This window comes from Falco biarmicus, chromosome 3 (genome assembly GCF_023638135.1).
Source record: "Falco biarmicus isolate bFalBia1 chromosome 3, bFalBia1.pri, whole genome shotgun sequence".
In the NCBI taxonomy this organism is placed as follows: domain Eukaryota; kingdom Metazoa; phylum Chordata; class Aves; order Falconiformes; family Falconidae; genus Falco; species Falco biarmicus.
Genome location: NC_079290.1, coordinates 109,832,681 through 109,848,988, shown reverse-complemented (window position 1 = coordinate 109,848,988; position 16,308 = coordinate 109,832,681). Strand labels below are relative to the sequence as shown.

The 16,308-nt window shown below is 46.5% G+C and overlaps 1 protein-coding gene and 1 long non-coding RNA gene across 25 annotated transcripts in view; one reads left to right on the top strand and one right to left on the bottom strand.

The window, feature by feature from the left end:
* The window catches only part of LOC130147047 (uncharacterized), a 17,185-nt gene extending 877 nt beyond the window's left edge, over positions 1-16,308 (top strand). Inside the window, exons 2-5 of one of the 6 annotated variants that reach the window (XR_008821084.1) lie at positions 7,750-7,980; positions 8,772-8,899; positions 12,049-12,205; positions 15,528-16,308. This is a non-coding gene — a long non-coding RNA (uncharacterized LOC130147047). Of the gene's footprint in view, positions 1-5,281; positions 5,316-7,749; positions 8,900-12,048; positions 12,206-13,113; positions 13,914-15,527 lie in introns of those variants that run through there. The other 5 variants (XR_008821082.1, XR_008821085.1, XR_008821083.1 and 2 more) reach the window with 5 other exon arrangements.
* The window catches only part of EIF4G3 (eukaryotic translation initiation factor 4 gamma 3), a 148,353-nt gene continuing 141,274 nt past the window's right edge, over positions 9,230-16,308 (bottom strand). For all 19 annotated transcript variants that reach the window (XM_056333773.1, XM_056333774.1, XM_056333776.1 and 16 more), the window contains 4 exons: positions 15,222-15,368; positions 13,920-14,001; positions 12,318-12,464; positions 9,230-11,364 (listed from right to left, as the gene is read on the bottom strand). In XM_056333773.1, coding sequence (XP_056189748.1) covers positions 11,183-11,364; positions 12,318-12,464; positions 13,920-14,001; positions 15,222-15,368 — 558 coding nt within the window. In that variant the 3' untranslated portion in view covers positions 9,230-11,182. The remainder of the gene's footprint in view (positions 11,365-12,317; positions 12,465-13,919; positions 14,002-15,221; positions 15,369-16,308) is intronic.

Sequence of the window (16,308 nt, the reverse complement as noted above, 5' to 3'; positions counted from 1 at the left end):
GGGAGGCCGCGGGCATTTTTCGAACGCAGGTCCCCTCCCCCCCTCCGCCTCCACGTCGCGCGGGAGGGGGGGGGGGGGAAGGAGGCAGCGCGCGCATGCGCGGTGCCCTCCCGCCCCGTCCCGCCCCGCGGCCCTTCCCGCGCTGCAAAACACAACGGCGAGGCGGGGGCGCGGCGCGCGCGCCCCTAGCTGAGGCGATTCCCGCCGCCGCCCGCTGAGGGCGCTGAGGGGGCGGGAGCCGCCGCCGCCCGGGCCGCCCCTGTCGGAACCGGGCACTTTGGTTCTGCGGCGTCGCAGCCCTGCATCTTCGCCTCCTCCCGCCGTTTGCCATGTTTCCACTGCCTTCCCTTCGTTTTGCCTCAGCCTCTTGTTCTTTACCCCCCGTCGCTCTCATGAGGTAATTTACCCGATTATGCTAGCTCCATCCCTGAGATCTGGTTGCAAGCTGGAAATTTTCTGTCAAAACATGCTAACAAGTCCTCACTTGCGGCCAGGGTCCCTTTTCAGTCTGCCTTCACTTCGTTACCTCAGCCGCCTGAGGTGAGGATTATCGTTGCAAGGCAGAGCAGAGGCGTGACCCACGCTGGTATTTTCACCATCATGGTTATTTCAGGTCTACGAAGAAGTACACTTGAAAGCTAATGAACACAACCTCTTTCTGTGTACCTCTTGCTCTGCTCTTGCTCCAAGTTTGTTGTTTTTTCGTTGGCTAGGGCTGCGGATGTGTTGGGTTTTGGTTTGGGTTTTTATCTCTTCCCTCAAATCCCTGTCCTTTCCCTTCACTTGAGTTTAAGGTACAACTCCTCAATTCCTTTCCCTACCTATTCCTATTTTCCTTTCTGCTTACTACAAACTGTCTCCAAATAAGCCACAGAACTTTTCACCTCTAGTCTCTTGCCCAAGCAGTTTCTTTGCTTTGTTTTCTGCACATAATCCTTACTCGTGTGCTGCCAACCTCTCTCTCCCGTCAAATTTTTACAATTTGAAGGCTGTATGGGCACTACTGCATTTATTTGGGCACTTCTATCCCTCCTGGGGATGGGAAGCCCCTCTGTGAGCACTTCCAGGAGCACTTACATCATTCAAAGCACTGTGGGGAGGTGTCTTGTTTCTGCAAGTGTACCTTGACTGTTTCTTGTCTAAGATTTTTCCCGCTTGCACCCCCACCTTAGGTGGCTGCTCTAATGGCATACTACGCCTGAGACCGTCGCTTTTCAAAGCCCAGCTGTCGTGACCAAGGCCTGGTCCTCCTCAGTGTCGTCTCCTCCACTCCAGATTATCTCTGCGATGCTTTGCTTTCGTACAGTCCTTTGTCTCCTGCGCTGAACAGCCCTGCAAGTGCCTTAGCCAGATGGCTCCACTTTGCTAAACATTCCTGTCTTGCTTGTGAGTGCGAAACAAGGACCCTGCAACTGCAGAAAAAATGTGTTCTTTGGCCTTTCTCCCCCTTGCAGTGCCTCTCTGGCAGGAGGGGAGGGACTGGAAGGTGGAGAAGAGGGGAGAGGGAAGAGGGAATGTGCTCCTTTACTGCCAGCTTTTAAGACAGCAAAAAGGAAAAGATGAAATCACCCCAGCTGCCCTCCCCTCGCTCACTGCAAGCCTTTGTGCAAAACCCCAGCACCTGCGTTGCCCGAGCCACAGAGCTACACTGAGATGGAAGTGGAGAAAAGCTTTTGTTGTCTCCTTCCCCATTTTTTATCTCAAAATCCACCCCAGAGGGGAGCTGCTGGCCCTGCACATTCCTCAACAGCTAAATGCCTGCCTGACCATGGTGGGCTCTTGCGAAAATACCACGTCTGCGGAAGGCAGCTGCATCCTGCTGCTCCATCTCCTCTGCCCTGTTTTTTGGTCAGGCGTGTGTCATTTGTGTCCTCCTCCCTGTTCCCTCACCACTGCACACTGTGTGTGACAAGTGACAGGAGCAAAGTTGTGGGAAATGGTGACCCAGCACAGGAGGAAAGAATGGTGCAGGACAAGGAAATTCATTGCCATGGAGTCTTACTTCAGCATGGGGCTTGCTGTCACAGTTAATCTGTGATTGTGCAGAGCACTATCATCATCATCAAGTACTTTTAGTAAGTACTAAGCATTTTCAGCACCTTTCCTGCCCTCCCAGGTGCCATGCACTAGTAGGATTCCAAGTGGTTCGTGGATTTTTCCGCCCCCCCCCCCCCCCCCCCGCCAAACCATTCAATTTGATTACATCTTTCTGCAGCCCTACAGCTTTTACATATTTGCCTACAGCTTTGGGTTTTGACTGTACAGTGCAGCTTGCAGTTTAAACCCGATCATTTAGACTTACTGTTATTGTTCCCAAGTAGAAGCTGTATGATTTACATGGCAAGAGATTTACCGTTTCCACTCTGTATCCAGAACCACGCCACGTGTTCTTGTTCTTCTGCTAGAAACATGAAACCTGTTGTGCTTCATTTAAAATACATTTGATCACAGAAGCACCATTCCAGGGGCTACCCTGTTTAACTTTTGTACCCTACACTGACTTGTATTTTCCTGATTTTGACATTTTTTACTTAAAGTGAATGCTTTTTATTTAATAACCACTGCTCCTGTGTTGCTTAAGAGCTACCTGCCGCAAAACACAAAAGGATTATTACCTTTGTCACACTGCGCATCTCATATTCTGAAATCAGCTTCTGCAGATATGTTCTTGATCCTTCTCGCTGAGTGAGCGGTCTTTATCACCAAGTTCTGTTTTAATATTGGCCTGCAGCTCCAAACTTCGGCTGATTATATTATGCCTTGCCTCTGGAATTGTCACTCCAAGTTTTTGGAGAACGTTTTGCTTTTCCATTTTTACCTCAACCTTTGCATTTGTTCTAGAAAGCCTTCTAATACAGTTTTGGCCCTCAGTCCACCTGGATCAGGGAAAATATGAGCCGTTTTCCATGTCATCCCATGTCTAGCGGCCAGCAGGCTGGGGAGCTCCTTCCTGTTGCTTCGCTCTTTCATCCCTAAAGCTTCACATCCTGCTGCTGCTGCTTCTTCAGCTTCTTGTGCTTTGAAAATCAAATCAAGTATTCCCTGAGAAGCTTCTTACATTTAGGTGTGACTATCCCTGAACATGTATCCATGGGGGATTATTTTGGTTTAATGGGATCACTGGAGCAGCACCCTTGCTCTTCTGCCTTGAAGCTTCTGTTCAGCCGTGGGAGAGCTGGGCCATGAGGGGACAGTTGCTGCTGTTTTCAGCTTGACCTGGTTCCAAGTTCAACTATCCCATAACCACCATGGAACCAAAACATTTAATTAATGTGGGTCTCCCACTTCCCACTTGTAGAGCTGCACACAAACTTCTAGGGGACTTTCTGTGCCTGCAGTACACAAGTATGAAGTGGTAAAGGCAGCAGTGTCACCCTTCCCGCAGTCCCCCACACAACTTATGTCTTTATACTTGAGCTGCTTTTGGCTTCTGGTTTTTTTTTTTTTCCTTTTTACATCTCTGTTAGAAACATGGACTTCTGGAAGAGATGAGGTGATGTCCTTTAACTGCCATTTTCCACTTTGTTGCTGGTTCACTTTACCAAAGACACATGTCTAACGATCACTGGAACAACTTACAGTGCTCTTCTAATTCATACTTACTTTTTTTCAGCAGCAGCCTTGCTGTCAGCCCTGTAGTTCCTATAATTCTGTGCAAAAATCACTCCTTTTCTGCTTTCAACTCAAAAATGCATATTGCCTGCCACTTTGTGGCCTTCCAGGCATCACCTTTGATCTCTTCATTCAGTATCAGCTTCCTAAGAATTTGTTCTCCATGCTTTTCCCAGAGTCACCCTATACCACCTCCCAGATGATCTCTGTTGCTGCTCCTCTAACCCTACCCCTCAAGGCTAACCTGGTTAAGTTTATCTTTTCAAACCACTTCCCCTTTTCCCAGTATCCCATTTATCTGCGTGCTCTCAAACCCACCAATCCATTTTTATGTCGGTTCCTAGCAAGTGAATAAAAATATGTTTAAATATACCAAAGTCTGCTTCATTCTGGAGCAAATTATGACAGAAATGCAACTGGAGCTGACAGAAATTTGGAGCAGGAAAATGTTGCGGACCAAGCAGCTTCCACAGGCTGCTGCTTTTCTAGAGACACTGATCTGAAATAGATCCTTATTGCTAACGAGGCAGATGCTGTCGTCACTGGGAGACCAGTGGCTGGAAGTTGTGATTCTTCTACAGCACTTTTGGCATTCCAGTAAAGATTTATTTTACCCAATGCAGGCAAGTGGAAATGATAGCTTCTCTAAGCAAGGAGAAGCTGAAGTCCACCAGCTCAGCGTTTCACACTGGGACAACACACCTCTCCCAACAGCCGCATGTCCCTGCAGTTAACATCTGGCAGTGAGAATGTGCTAAATTCTCTTGCTCTCCGAGCCAAACACCATTTCAGGTTAAAGCTGGTAAATAACAGGCTGCAGCACAAAGCACGCAGCAGCCGCTCCCCTCGCCCGGGCAGGTAATAACATTACTGTCACACCGCCCAGCTGGGATGCTTTTGCAGCCTCACAAGTTCATTTTGGCAGCTGTGCGTGCACTGTAAGCCCCTGTGATCAGTGGCATGCTCAATGCGGTCAGCAGCCTGGCTGGCCTCTGGCCTCTGCACCAGTCCTGCAGCCGTAAGACAGCAGTGCCATGCCAGTGAGCCTTGCTGGGAAGACAGACAACCTTCAGGTCGAGCAGGAATTTAAAGGATTTTTGGCGATGGCTCTTGCTTGAAGTGTAAGGTCAGCTCTAGTGCTGGCTGGCTCGTCTATCTGTTGGAAATCCTGTTGGCTGGCTTTTCTTTGAGACGTGTCAGCCATGGCTCAGGCTCCTGCTCAAAATATCCACCTTGTGATGTTGGAGGAGGCCTGAAGAGTCAGATGTGTTTCCTTGGAGGACAGGTAAAACCCTTGCCTTCCGTTCTGCAGAGAAGGCGTGTGAAATTTCTAGCATTTGACGATGACTGTGTATGAGAACACCCAAAGCAGGGCTGTGCAGCAGGAGAACAGAGCCATGCACTGCACTGATCACCATGAATCCACACCGTGGTGGTGCTGCAACCCTGCGGAGTGCTGAAGAGACCGAGCACCCGCTCCCTTCTCACACCAGCTGTTTTTGGTGAAGTACACTGTTTCTTCCCAGCACACTTGCACACAAACAGGAGGTGGCTGGGACTGACAGATTATTCGCTTTAGGCAGTCTTTAATGGCACAGAGTATCTGCACTGGGCATTATTTCAGAGCAGCTTATTCTGCAACAGTGTAATGACTGATTTTACTTTACAGGTGAGACCCGAAGGTACTGGTGGCATTCACTGAGGTGATCTTCTCAGCTCCCTTCCAGCTGTCCTTTGCCATGCTGTGATAAACCACTTCTAACAGTGCTCTGCTCCACATTCTCTAATGCTCTGTACACTGCCAGCTTACTAAAACTCTGCTTCATGACAGCATTTGCCATTAACCCTTGCAGGGGACTGCAACAGGACAACCAAGCATGCAAAAGCCAGGCTTTACCATTCTCTTTGCTCACTCAGTAACACAAAGATTTCCTAACTGAAAGCATCGATTGCCTTCCCCGAGCCCAGTCTCCTCTTTCCAATTTGTAACCACAGCACAACCATCCCTGCAGCTGGGACAGCAACTGCATGCCTGGACAAATTCCCTTTGGAAAGTACTGAATGGAGGGGGAGCTAGTTTTATTTCTGTTGCCATTTCAGTGCAATTTAGCAGCTGGAAAAGAGGAAGAGAAACTGGTGCCACATGACCAAAGCTTTCCATGGATCACAGTCCAGGCATCCCTACAGCAGCATTTAAATAAGCTGCAGTTATTTCAGCAAACCACAGTTCCATGGTGGTTACCAAAGGTGGCAAGCAGAGCACCTTGGAAAACACAAGGGTAGACAGCTTTAAGTTTCTTTAGATATCAGCAGGGATTTGGTCACACTGCTGGAAGCCAAGTGGGTTGATCAATCTGTTGCTGCAGCTCCTTGCCAATCACCATGGGTTTCCTGCAATGGCTCCTCATCGGTTATCTATCCACAGAGCTGGGCTGGGAGACAGGCAGCCAAGCAGGACCCTCTGGGCTGAAGCCGCCTCATCCCCAAGCTCCATCCTATGGTTGTTGCAGCTTGCACATGGCCCCCAGGCTACATCAAACTGTTGCTTGGAGTTTCTATCGGCGTGCAGTGTCTCATGCAAGCCTCCAGGTTGGCACCTCATTAAAAGAAAAGCGGCATGTGAAGAGCTCACGCTCCTGCTGACGCTGCTTGGCTGGAGATGCTGCACCACTTGCCTAGGATCAGGTAGCAGCAGCAGAGGGCCAGCATCTTCCAAAGAGCAGAAAGGCCAAGCTCTCCCTGCCAGACCAACTGCATACAGCGGAAGCTCAGGGCACTTGCCAGCCCAAACATCTGATGGCTTCATCCCCACGTAGCGCACGGCAGCCCTGACCCAACTCCTACCACGTGGCATCTCGCCCCTGACCTGCGGCCAACAGGCAACTTGCCAGAAGGCAGTTCAGCACCTCAAGGCCAAGGGTGCTGGATCCAAGTATTCTAGGAGGGTCTGATTCTGAGCTTACTGCCCCCAAAGCTAAACCCTTTCACATCTGTGAAACAAATCAAGTGAGTAGTGCCAGGGGCATGGCTGTAATAGCTTCTTTGCTCCACAACGAATGCTTCTGACAAGGCAACCAGCTTCAGGTCCCTCCGTCTGTAAAAATGACTCATGCTGGAATGAAACACAGCAGGAACAAGCACAGCCGCCCCTTTGGCAATGAGATGCTGACATCTGCAACTGGTTTTAAACATTTTCAGGATGCTCAGCGAGTTAATGGGACTTTTTTAGAGGCCTTGTTTCTCCTTCATCAGAAAAAATGGTCTATAGGGTTGGAACAGAAAGCTCTGTGGGTCGCAGAAATGCAGCAAAGACCAGTGTAACTTACTACTGGCTTAAACCCGCCTTGTGCACACTAAAAACCATCTCTGCAGAGGAATCCCTTCTCCCAAGCCTCTCCTGCCGCATGGCCTCTTTGGCTACCAGCTCCTGCACCAGGGAGGGCTGATCCCAGGCAAAAGATTTTTCCACACACCAAGGCCTGCTCCTGCACTCGAGGTTTCCTGAGAAAATACGGTTAAAACCTGAACACATTAACACAAGCAGACAGAGGGCAACATCTGGTGTCGGTGTATTCCCTGACCTCACTCACAGAAATGGCCGATCCCTTTCTGAAAACACTTTCCTAGAAAGAAACCAGCCTTAGGCAGACACCTGGCCTGGAAATTTGCTGCTTGACTGCTTCAAGTTTGGGGATGTTTTCAGCAATACAGAGAAATGGGTGTAAGTGATGCACTTGCTGCTCCTTGCCCATGCGTTTGATAGTGTGCACTGCCTCAGCACAAGAAGGGCTCCCAGCAGTGGAAATGGCTTCTAATATAGCTCCTTCCTGCCAAGCGGCATTAGCTCCCTGCCACATTCATGAGCCTGCCCAGAAAATGTGTTTAAATGCCTTACAGGGAGGAAAAAAACCCCACCAAAACCCCAACATACTCAAAACCGTTAGTATCCTTGGTGAAAATTTGCTGTCTTCCCCGTTTAGATTTTGCTGTAGTATTCGGTAGGAGTAACCACAGCTCACCTCTCCTCACATAAAACGAGGCTCCCACAAATTACATTCCCACAGGAATCTTTTAATTGATTATCCCCTTTTTCTGTTTCATGTCTCTCTTAGTTTTTTGTATTTTAATACCACTCAGGAGGAGACGTGCTGCAAAGATCTTCTGGGACCACGGGCCACATCCTGAGGAGCTACAACAGCCTGCAAACCTGTGCTGATCTCGAAGCCAACTGAAAAGCAACCACAGCTCAGTACCATTACCAGCAGCAAGTGGCACAGAGCAAACAGCAGGAGGGGAGCAGAGTTTTGGTCCGAGACTGGTGTCAGATATGCTCCTTGCGGTGACGTTTGTGGGAAGCTGAACCTCAAGGTAACACAACCACAGCTGGAGACCTCAAGATCTCATGCATAAACTGCTCGCAGTGCTCCACATGCAGCTTAACTGATCTAGCTTCAGAAAAGACACAGCTTGCCTAGTGCAAAACCACCTTTTCAGAACCTTTGGGTAATTCTGAAAAAAAACCACCATCCCCAACAAAAAACCAAACCAAACACCCACCAACTTAAAACCTCTGTGAACTCCCTTCCTGGCATTTGTAGGACACTAACAGGGCAAGTCCTCACACCCTTGAAACATTTAATGTTAAAGGCTTAAACAAGGAGGAGAGACTTTCTCATCTCTCCTCTACCACACACTCACCATTCCCATTCCCTCCAGCCAGTAGTTTTCCAACTCTTTCAGCCAAAAGATTCAAGCTCCCCAAACAAATTTTTCTGCCCTGACACACTCTGATTCACACGGCTGTTCAAAGGCTCTGCAGCAACTTCTTCCTTTCCGATTCAAGGCAATCAATAAATAAATCACAGTCCTTGCGCCACATGGCTCTGCTGCCGCAACACTCATGTTCCCAGCCAGGGCCTGACACTGCCCCATCCTCAGAAGAAATTCATCAGGTGCACACACTGACTTGGCAAATATTTGGCCTCATTTACATACAAACTCACATCTGTTTAATTCAACTATGTAACTGCTACAAACCATCATGTACCCACTCATGTTCCCGCTCAGAAATTACTTTTGCAAGAAGAGAACCAACACAACCTTCTGCAGAAGTTTAACGCGCAGACCTTGAGACTCACTGCGTGGGTTTTTCCATGCAGATGAGCCTTTCTGAGATCTTGAGAGTGCCTGTCACCAAAACTGCTGGGCCCAACTGCAAGGCCAGGAGGGGAAGAGGACGAGGAGTTGCTGGATGTCATACAGATACATACATATGCATATAGTAAGGGTGAGAATTTTTTTTTTAAACAAAATCTCAGAGAAAAGTGTTTTATTGTTACTAAAAAAAACCCCCAAACAATGCTGTAGTGTTTTAGGCCATGGATTCTCTAGCTCAGATTCATGGCGTGGAACACGTTAACAGGGAAAATGTCTCAGGGACATCTCCCCTCCAGCCACAACCAGGCTCCCTCCTCCCTTCCCCCTGGTGATCAAATAACATCCTTATGCAAGTACAGCAATTGTTTACATGTAAAAGATTAGGAAAGTATGTAATGTATTTGTAGCCTTTTTTTGTTTTGTTTGTTTTTCCTTTTTTTTTTTTTTTTTTTTTTTAAAAAAAAAAGTGATTTAGCAGCTGGAAAGAAAAAGACAGCATCATGTGAGCAGCTAGTGCTGCACAGACCACCAGCAAATGCTCCACAGGTTACTCGTGGTCCACGGACCACAGTTCACAAACTACATTTCAGGGCTTCACAAACTTTGCAGAATGTGTTATGGTAGATGCTTCTTCACAGTGAGAGCCAGCAGGTCATCTTTGGTTGTTGAAGAGAGACACACAAGAGACTTAATGTACTCAGCAGCAGCTCAGTTTGGAGGACTGCGTGGCATCGAGGCGCGGCCGAGGTCCCTTTGGGTACACAGAAAACACGTGCTCTGAACTGCAACTGCAAAGTGACTGCTGTTCATCTGTACCCAGACTCCACTCGGACTTCAGACGCCACCACAGGACGGGCAGAGCTGGGAAGAGCACCACAATGCTTGTTCCACCTCTTAACTCGTGTTGGGCGCTTTTTTTTTCTACCCGTCTTTGGGTTCCTTAGGCACAGCAAGGCAACCGGCAGATGCAAAGGGCAGTGGCAGCAGAAGCTGGGCAGCAACGGACACGCAAGCCGCGGTGAAGGGATGTCGCTTCTCTGCTTGAGCGGCTGCTACCTCCAGAGCTAGCAGGGTCCCCAGTCCCCAGGATGATGCCACTGATCCAAGTCACATGAGAGACATTGCAGCTGCACAGCTGGAAAAAAAAGGAGCTGGGATCGGGCACCAACTGCCCCCGGGGTCATCTCCCAGCCTGACGGCAATGTGCTGGGAACCAAACACACCTACATGGTACAGCAGCCCAGCCAGCTGCTCCTTGGCCATTAAGTTCTCTCTGCAGAAAAGGTCTCCCAAGCAGCAACCCCCCCCCCCCCCTTTTTTTTTTTTTTTGCAACAATTGCTCTCACCCCTCTTTTTTTTTTGGTAGACACACATACATACACACACTATATGTACACAATTTGGAACCGAGGATCTACACAATGAAAAGGAAGCCAGCACCGCTCAGAGATGGTGCACACATTCAGCAGCTGTCAAAAGGAGAAGTCGTTTTACTTTCTTTTAAACTTGCAATGTTTGTCTTTATTTTGTTCTTTATATTTTGAAAGTGAAAAGAAATAGTATTGAGTCAATTTCTTTTTTTCTTTTTTTTTTTTTTTTTTTTAAATATTTGTTCTATGTATTTACAAGCCTTAAAGTTGCTCTAAAGGTTCTGAAAGTATCACTAGTACTTTTTCCCCAGGGTAGCACTGTTTTGAATGAGTTATTTTCGGAGCACTCTGGTCCGCAGCGGTTTTCTCAAATGCATTTCCTTCCGTTCCAAGGTTATGTAAGTTTTGATTACTATTTTCTTTTTAAATTTCTGAAGCAAGCTGAGAGGCAGGCAGAAAAAATCTGATGACAATTAAAAAGAAAAAAATTGATCTCTTCCTCACCTAGCTTACCCCAACCCCCTTGAAAGTTTTGTCTATTTATCATGCTTTGAAACAAAACTGAGGTGCATATGAAGGGGAGGGAAATTTATTTCTCTGCTTTTGTTCTATTATACAATTTGTTTACAGAAACTGCAAATTTAAAAATTACACTGGCATTTGCAGTCCTTTAATAAATTAAAAGTTTTAAACTTCTTTTTTTTCCTAAACAGATTTGTTTTGCTTTGTGTTTTTGTAAGTATGAGTCCTTGTTTAAAAGAAAAAAAAAAGATTAAAACAGAAAATATTTTCTATAAATAATACATGTATTTTGGTTTAGTGCTCCCGCCCTCAGGTTTGAAGTTTACTTTTTTTTCAAGTACCTTTTTTCCTCAATGATCACCTTTGTGTTTATCTATTTTTACCTCTCCCACTCGTGCATGTGTGGGGGAAGGGGGGGTCTGCGCGAGAATTGGCCTTGCTGCACTGTGATTGGCGAAGACGTGAAACTTTTTAAAAAAATACTTAAATTGTTTCTTTTTTTTTTCTCTGTATTTTAAGTTTTAATTATCCTCCGATTCTTCTTCGGCCTCCCGTAGCCACGTGAAGAATGCTGTGACAGATTTTAGCGCTACTCCTTTCCCGTTCTGCTCTGCTGGGTCCTTGCTGCTTTCCCACTTGTAGAAGGCATCCTCTGATATTACCTCCTCATCATACAGGCAATCAAAAAACATCCGCAACAAATCTGCAATAATGGAATCATGGGAGAGAACATCTGTTAGCACTGTGCAGTTTAAGTCAGCAGACAAAGACGCAGTTATGGATAAGGGGATTAACGTGACCTTTAATGCAAGAGATGCAGATACAAGGAAAAGGAAGGTCTGTTACTGAGTTACTGCTTCCTGGCTGGTTACACACAGGTGAGAGGGAAAACAGGTCCCTCTGATGCCATCGGATAACACATGCTCGCAGAAAAGGGAAAGCTGGGAAAGCAGCCATGGGAACGTATTATTTAGAGATTGGCCAGCAAGCAGAATCCACAGCAGCTCATCCTCCTCTCGCTGGACCACGCAACCTGGCAGCCTGGCTCCTCTCCAACACCTAATTTTTGCAGCTCAGTGGGAGGGATAATGAATGACTAGCACCCTAAAGCTAAGGATGGTCAAGTCATATCTTTTTGGGCACTCTCCAACTGTGTGCTGCAGACTCCCCGGGAATCCCTGTTTTTCTGGCAACTCCCTCGCCTCTTCCAACAACAGTTTTCTGCAGTGTCTCTGGGACAAGACTCATCAGTTGCCCCACTCATTTTATCCCCTCCAAGTCCACTGACACCTGTGGTGCAGCAATGCAATTACAACGTCCAATGCTCCCATGTGTCTAGGTACTGTAAACTCAATAGATTATTTTTAACTGTTCTTTTTATCAACAGGGGTTTGTCCTTCCTGCTGCATAGCGGCTTACAGGAGCAACCAAGAGAAGAGTCAGTCTCTGGCCAAGGATATGGGGACTTGCACTGCTCTAACAGCTGGAATCTGGACAAGCAGGAACCACTGTACGCTGTTTTCTCTCATCTGTTACGTACAAAGGTAAGGAAAAGCACATGCTCTTCCAGTCTCTACCACTAAATTTCACTCTTGCAGGAACCACCTTTCTTTATACTGTCAGGGTTCAAATCCCCAGCACAGAGGCAATACTTACTAGGAGGCTGATCAAGTTTTACTATTGATGCTTGTAGTGCATAAAGTGCTTGAAGTTCCTTCTCTGTGTCTGAGTCTAGGTACTTGAGTAAGATCGGCACTCGCTGTTTGATAACAGCAGTGTCCACACGGAAGCTAGAAGAGTCCGCTGCAGGGAAGAGAAACAACCAGGATCAGCTTTAGTACACAGCAGCAGGGGTGGATCTTTTATCACCTTTATTTATTCAAAAAATCACAAGGAAATCACAGATAGAGGTTTGCTTGGGGAGAAAAGAGGATGAGAGACAACAGGAAGTATTTCTGATCAATGGCTTTTTTTGGAAGACTTGGTTCTTCCAGTTCCCCAAATTCAACCAGTACCAGCAGCAACCCTGGCCCTAACCAGCCTGCTGACATATGCAGAATTACAACCTTTGCGGAGCAAATTGTTGTGTTTCCACAGGCAACTGGATGCCCAAAGTGTGTACAGTGGCTAGGGCTGAAATTTCAGTTATATAGAAGGTTTTTAGAAAATTGTATCTCCCCCCGCCCCCCCCCCCCCCAAAAAAAAAAAAAGGCAGAAACAGAATCATAAACTGGAAATGACATAGCAAGTCAGGAATGTAGGAAAAATATGCATAAGCAGTCCATCAGCAGCATAGATAAATTATTCAGTAGCTTTTAACTAAGTAAGGACCCCCACCCCCCGGTTAGAAGCAAGGTCAAAACGTAAACAGTAAGATGATGTTCCTGATACACATCAGGGAACCCTTAAACATTTGTAATCAAATCCTGTGTCGTTTCGCCATTGACACTAGGTGGCATCAGAAAGGTTCCGTACTCAGGGAGAAGAAAGGAACTGGGCTGCCTTTCCCCTCCCAACAAGATGAAGTTCAGACCATTCTCTCCACCAAGCAGCGTGACTTTTACAGCTAAGAGCAGAACCAACTGCTTTACAAGCGCAATTTTTTGCCTTGCCAGATGCCAACAGTAAAATTAAAGAAAACAAAGTGAGCTGACCAGATGTTTCTGGCTGCAATGCTTTACTCAAGCCCCCCTGAGGGCCGGAGGCTCACACATCTGACTTGGGAACCCACCCTTTCCTCCATTTCCAGACGACTGCCCTACATTCAAGTAATCCACATGAACTGTCTTTCCAAAACTGCAACTTTGGACATAAAACTATTAACAAGACAGAGATGCAGGCTGGCTTCTCTTCTGCAACCCACTCTTCCAACTTGCACGTGGCAACCTGCGATGGTAGAGCACCCACGCATACTTGCTGACATGGGAGTGGAAATGCTAATTATCTTAATAACGTCTAGCGCATTTCCACCGTCACTAGAGAAAAAAAAAAAAAAAAACCAACGAACAATCTGGCATTACTCAGTCCAAAGCGTCTGCTCACGCAAGGTCAGTGGGACGCACTAGGGCCTGGAGAACACCGTAACTGGCAAAGTGCCTGGCTGTTGCAGGGGGAACGGACATCCTTTTTGCAGGGCAAGTGTCTTAGTGTGTGATAAAATATAGCCTTGGGGGAGGGAAAAGCGATATAAACCTGAAAAATATGAAATAATTCTTTATACATTTGGTTTGTGTGGTGTTTACATTGCAAGTTACTCACCTATAATAGCTGCTTTACAAACTGCTGTCATTAAAGCTCTAAGGAATGTAGGTGAACTCATCTGGCTTTCATCTAGATTAGCCTGAAATCAAGAGTAAATGGACCGGTTAAAAACACGCTGCTGTGTGAAAGCAACTGCTTTCAAACTCCACCACTGAATCTGGCAGTGAGTTCAAGTACAGCAAAAGCTGCTGCAGCAGAAATCCAGCTCAGCCCTCTGCAAATACTCAGCTTCCCCACTCCTTGAAACTAGCTCAGGTAGTTCAACACCCAACAACAGTTCTCATGCGATCGATTCACCATTTAACTACTCTCACAACTAGTCATTTGTCTTGAGAAACAAACCAACCCAACCACACTTGGCTTTTGCAATGCCCTTAGACATTTTCTAAGAGTTTTGGGCTTTTTCAAGAAATTTTACAGCATGCTCCTTGGGTGGAGATTTCTTTGTAGAATTTGCTTTGTAGAAGAAATTCAGAGAATGGCTATGTAACTTGTCCAAGACTACAAAGAGCCTATGGGTGTCCCAAGATTTTCAGTGCTGCTTTTGTTCCACTCTCAACTTCCCTAACGGCAGAAGAAAAAATGGCATTTCTAACACTTTTGCTCTAGCAACAGAAATAAATGAAGCTGACCAAGATTTAGCTGTAAGCACAGATCTAAATGAATCAGGCTGGGTATAATTTCAGACACTAGATTAAATATCTGGCTTGAAGGATGCAGTCAGAGACAAGAGGGCAAAAGATCAGTGGGTTGACACGGCCTCTTTTTTTTTTTTTTTCCTTTTTTTTTTTCCTTTTTCTTTATTTTCTCTTACAGTGCCTGGCCCAATGCACTGGAAAAGGTACATGTCCCCTCCGTGACTGCCCTGGACAGTTTTGCACCATGACAGGGCATGCGGCTGGGCAGGGGAGAATTCGCATAGGTCATGGTGCAAAAAGCAACACAAAGCTTTTATCCTATATTTTGGGAAGCAAGAATGTAGCAGCGTGCTTGGTCTAGAATGTACTAAGCAGCCAGAAGCAGCATATTCAGTGTCAGAAAGTCTACAATATTTAAAAGGCAGTTACACAGTTGTATGTTAACGTGGCTACAATTCTTTCTTCCTAAAGGTTACTATGAAATAATGTGACTGATGATATTTTAGATTTTAATTCTTCCGATGCATTGATTGCACAGACCTAATCATCTTACCACCCTATGCCTAGGGAGGAGCCTGCAGAGATGCTCCTTTAAAAGAGAAAATATTTACAAAAGCAGTTAATGAGCTGTGCACAGGGAGGGTGAAAACAGTCTTTGTACCTCTACCCAGTCAAAGATTTGTTCATCATTCGCTTTGTCCTCAACAATGAGTTTTTCTAGCTGCTTGTTCAGCTCTTCCGCAGAGAGTTCTTTCTCTGAAAGTGCTTCTGAGGAACTGGAACAGTCGGACTCCGTGAAGTCCAACTTCTGCAACATTAGAAGCGATAATGAGAATTAGTTAAATATACTTTCCTATGCTGAATTATACCAAATTGAGGCAGCAAGCTACACTTCAATCTGCTTTCTGGCATCTTTCAACCACTGAGTTATCATTACAATGATTTATATACTTTCTCTGTTCCAAAGATTATAAAGCATTTTACAAACATGTGGGAACTACATTACCCAGCAAAGACAACCAGGCATCTCAAAGCAACTCCAGTCCTGCACAATACGAGCAAGCACAAAATAAAGCGCATGTTGCTCAACTGAAACGACGGGGAGCTGGAATGCAATTACCAAAGCTGGCATTCACTCAAAGAAATTGCAGCTAACGCCCCAATTCATTGCAAAACGCGACAGAGGATCTACAGTCCCCTCACCAAGCCCCAGGCCTCAGTAATCCATTTCATTTCCTGCAGCGCAGCACTTCTTAAGTGCTAAAACAGAGCAGTGGACCACTCGGTGCTCCAAAGAGAAACCTCCAGCTTCTTCCTCAGGAGCACCACCAGCCAGGGCTGCAAGGTACCCCCATCAGCCCCAGTTCCTCTTGGTTGTGAAACCCTCCAGGATCATAAAGCAAGGTGGGATGAGTGAATAATTGCTACCATTTATTCCGACCCTTCTGCAGATTGTCTGTCTTTGCTGCAAAACTCATTCTCGAGTTCATTCCCTGCAGATGCAATGATGGACCTCTTACAAGAAGCCAGCTGATGGGAGACATGTACCTGGGACAGGAAGGGACAAGTCCGTCCTAGCCTTTCAGAAAGGAGGTGCTGAATTAATCTAACCCCAACTTGGCGAGGGAGATGCTTCACCCCATATCCCATAGCAGCTGTACAGAAGAATGGGATGGAAAAGGAGGAACAAAAGGGATGTAGGGCCAAAAACCAGTGTGCCAAAATCATTAAGCAAGTGCTTGCTCTGA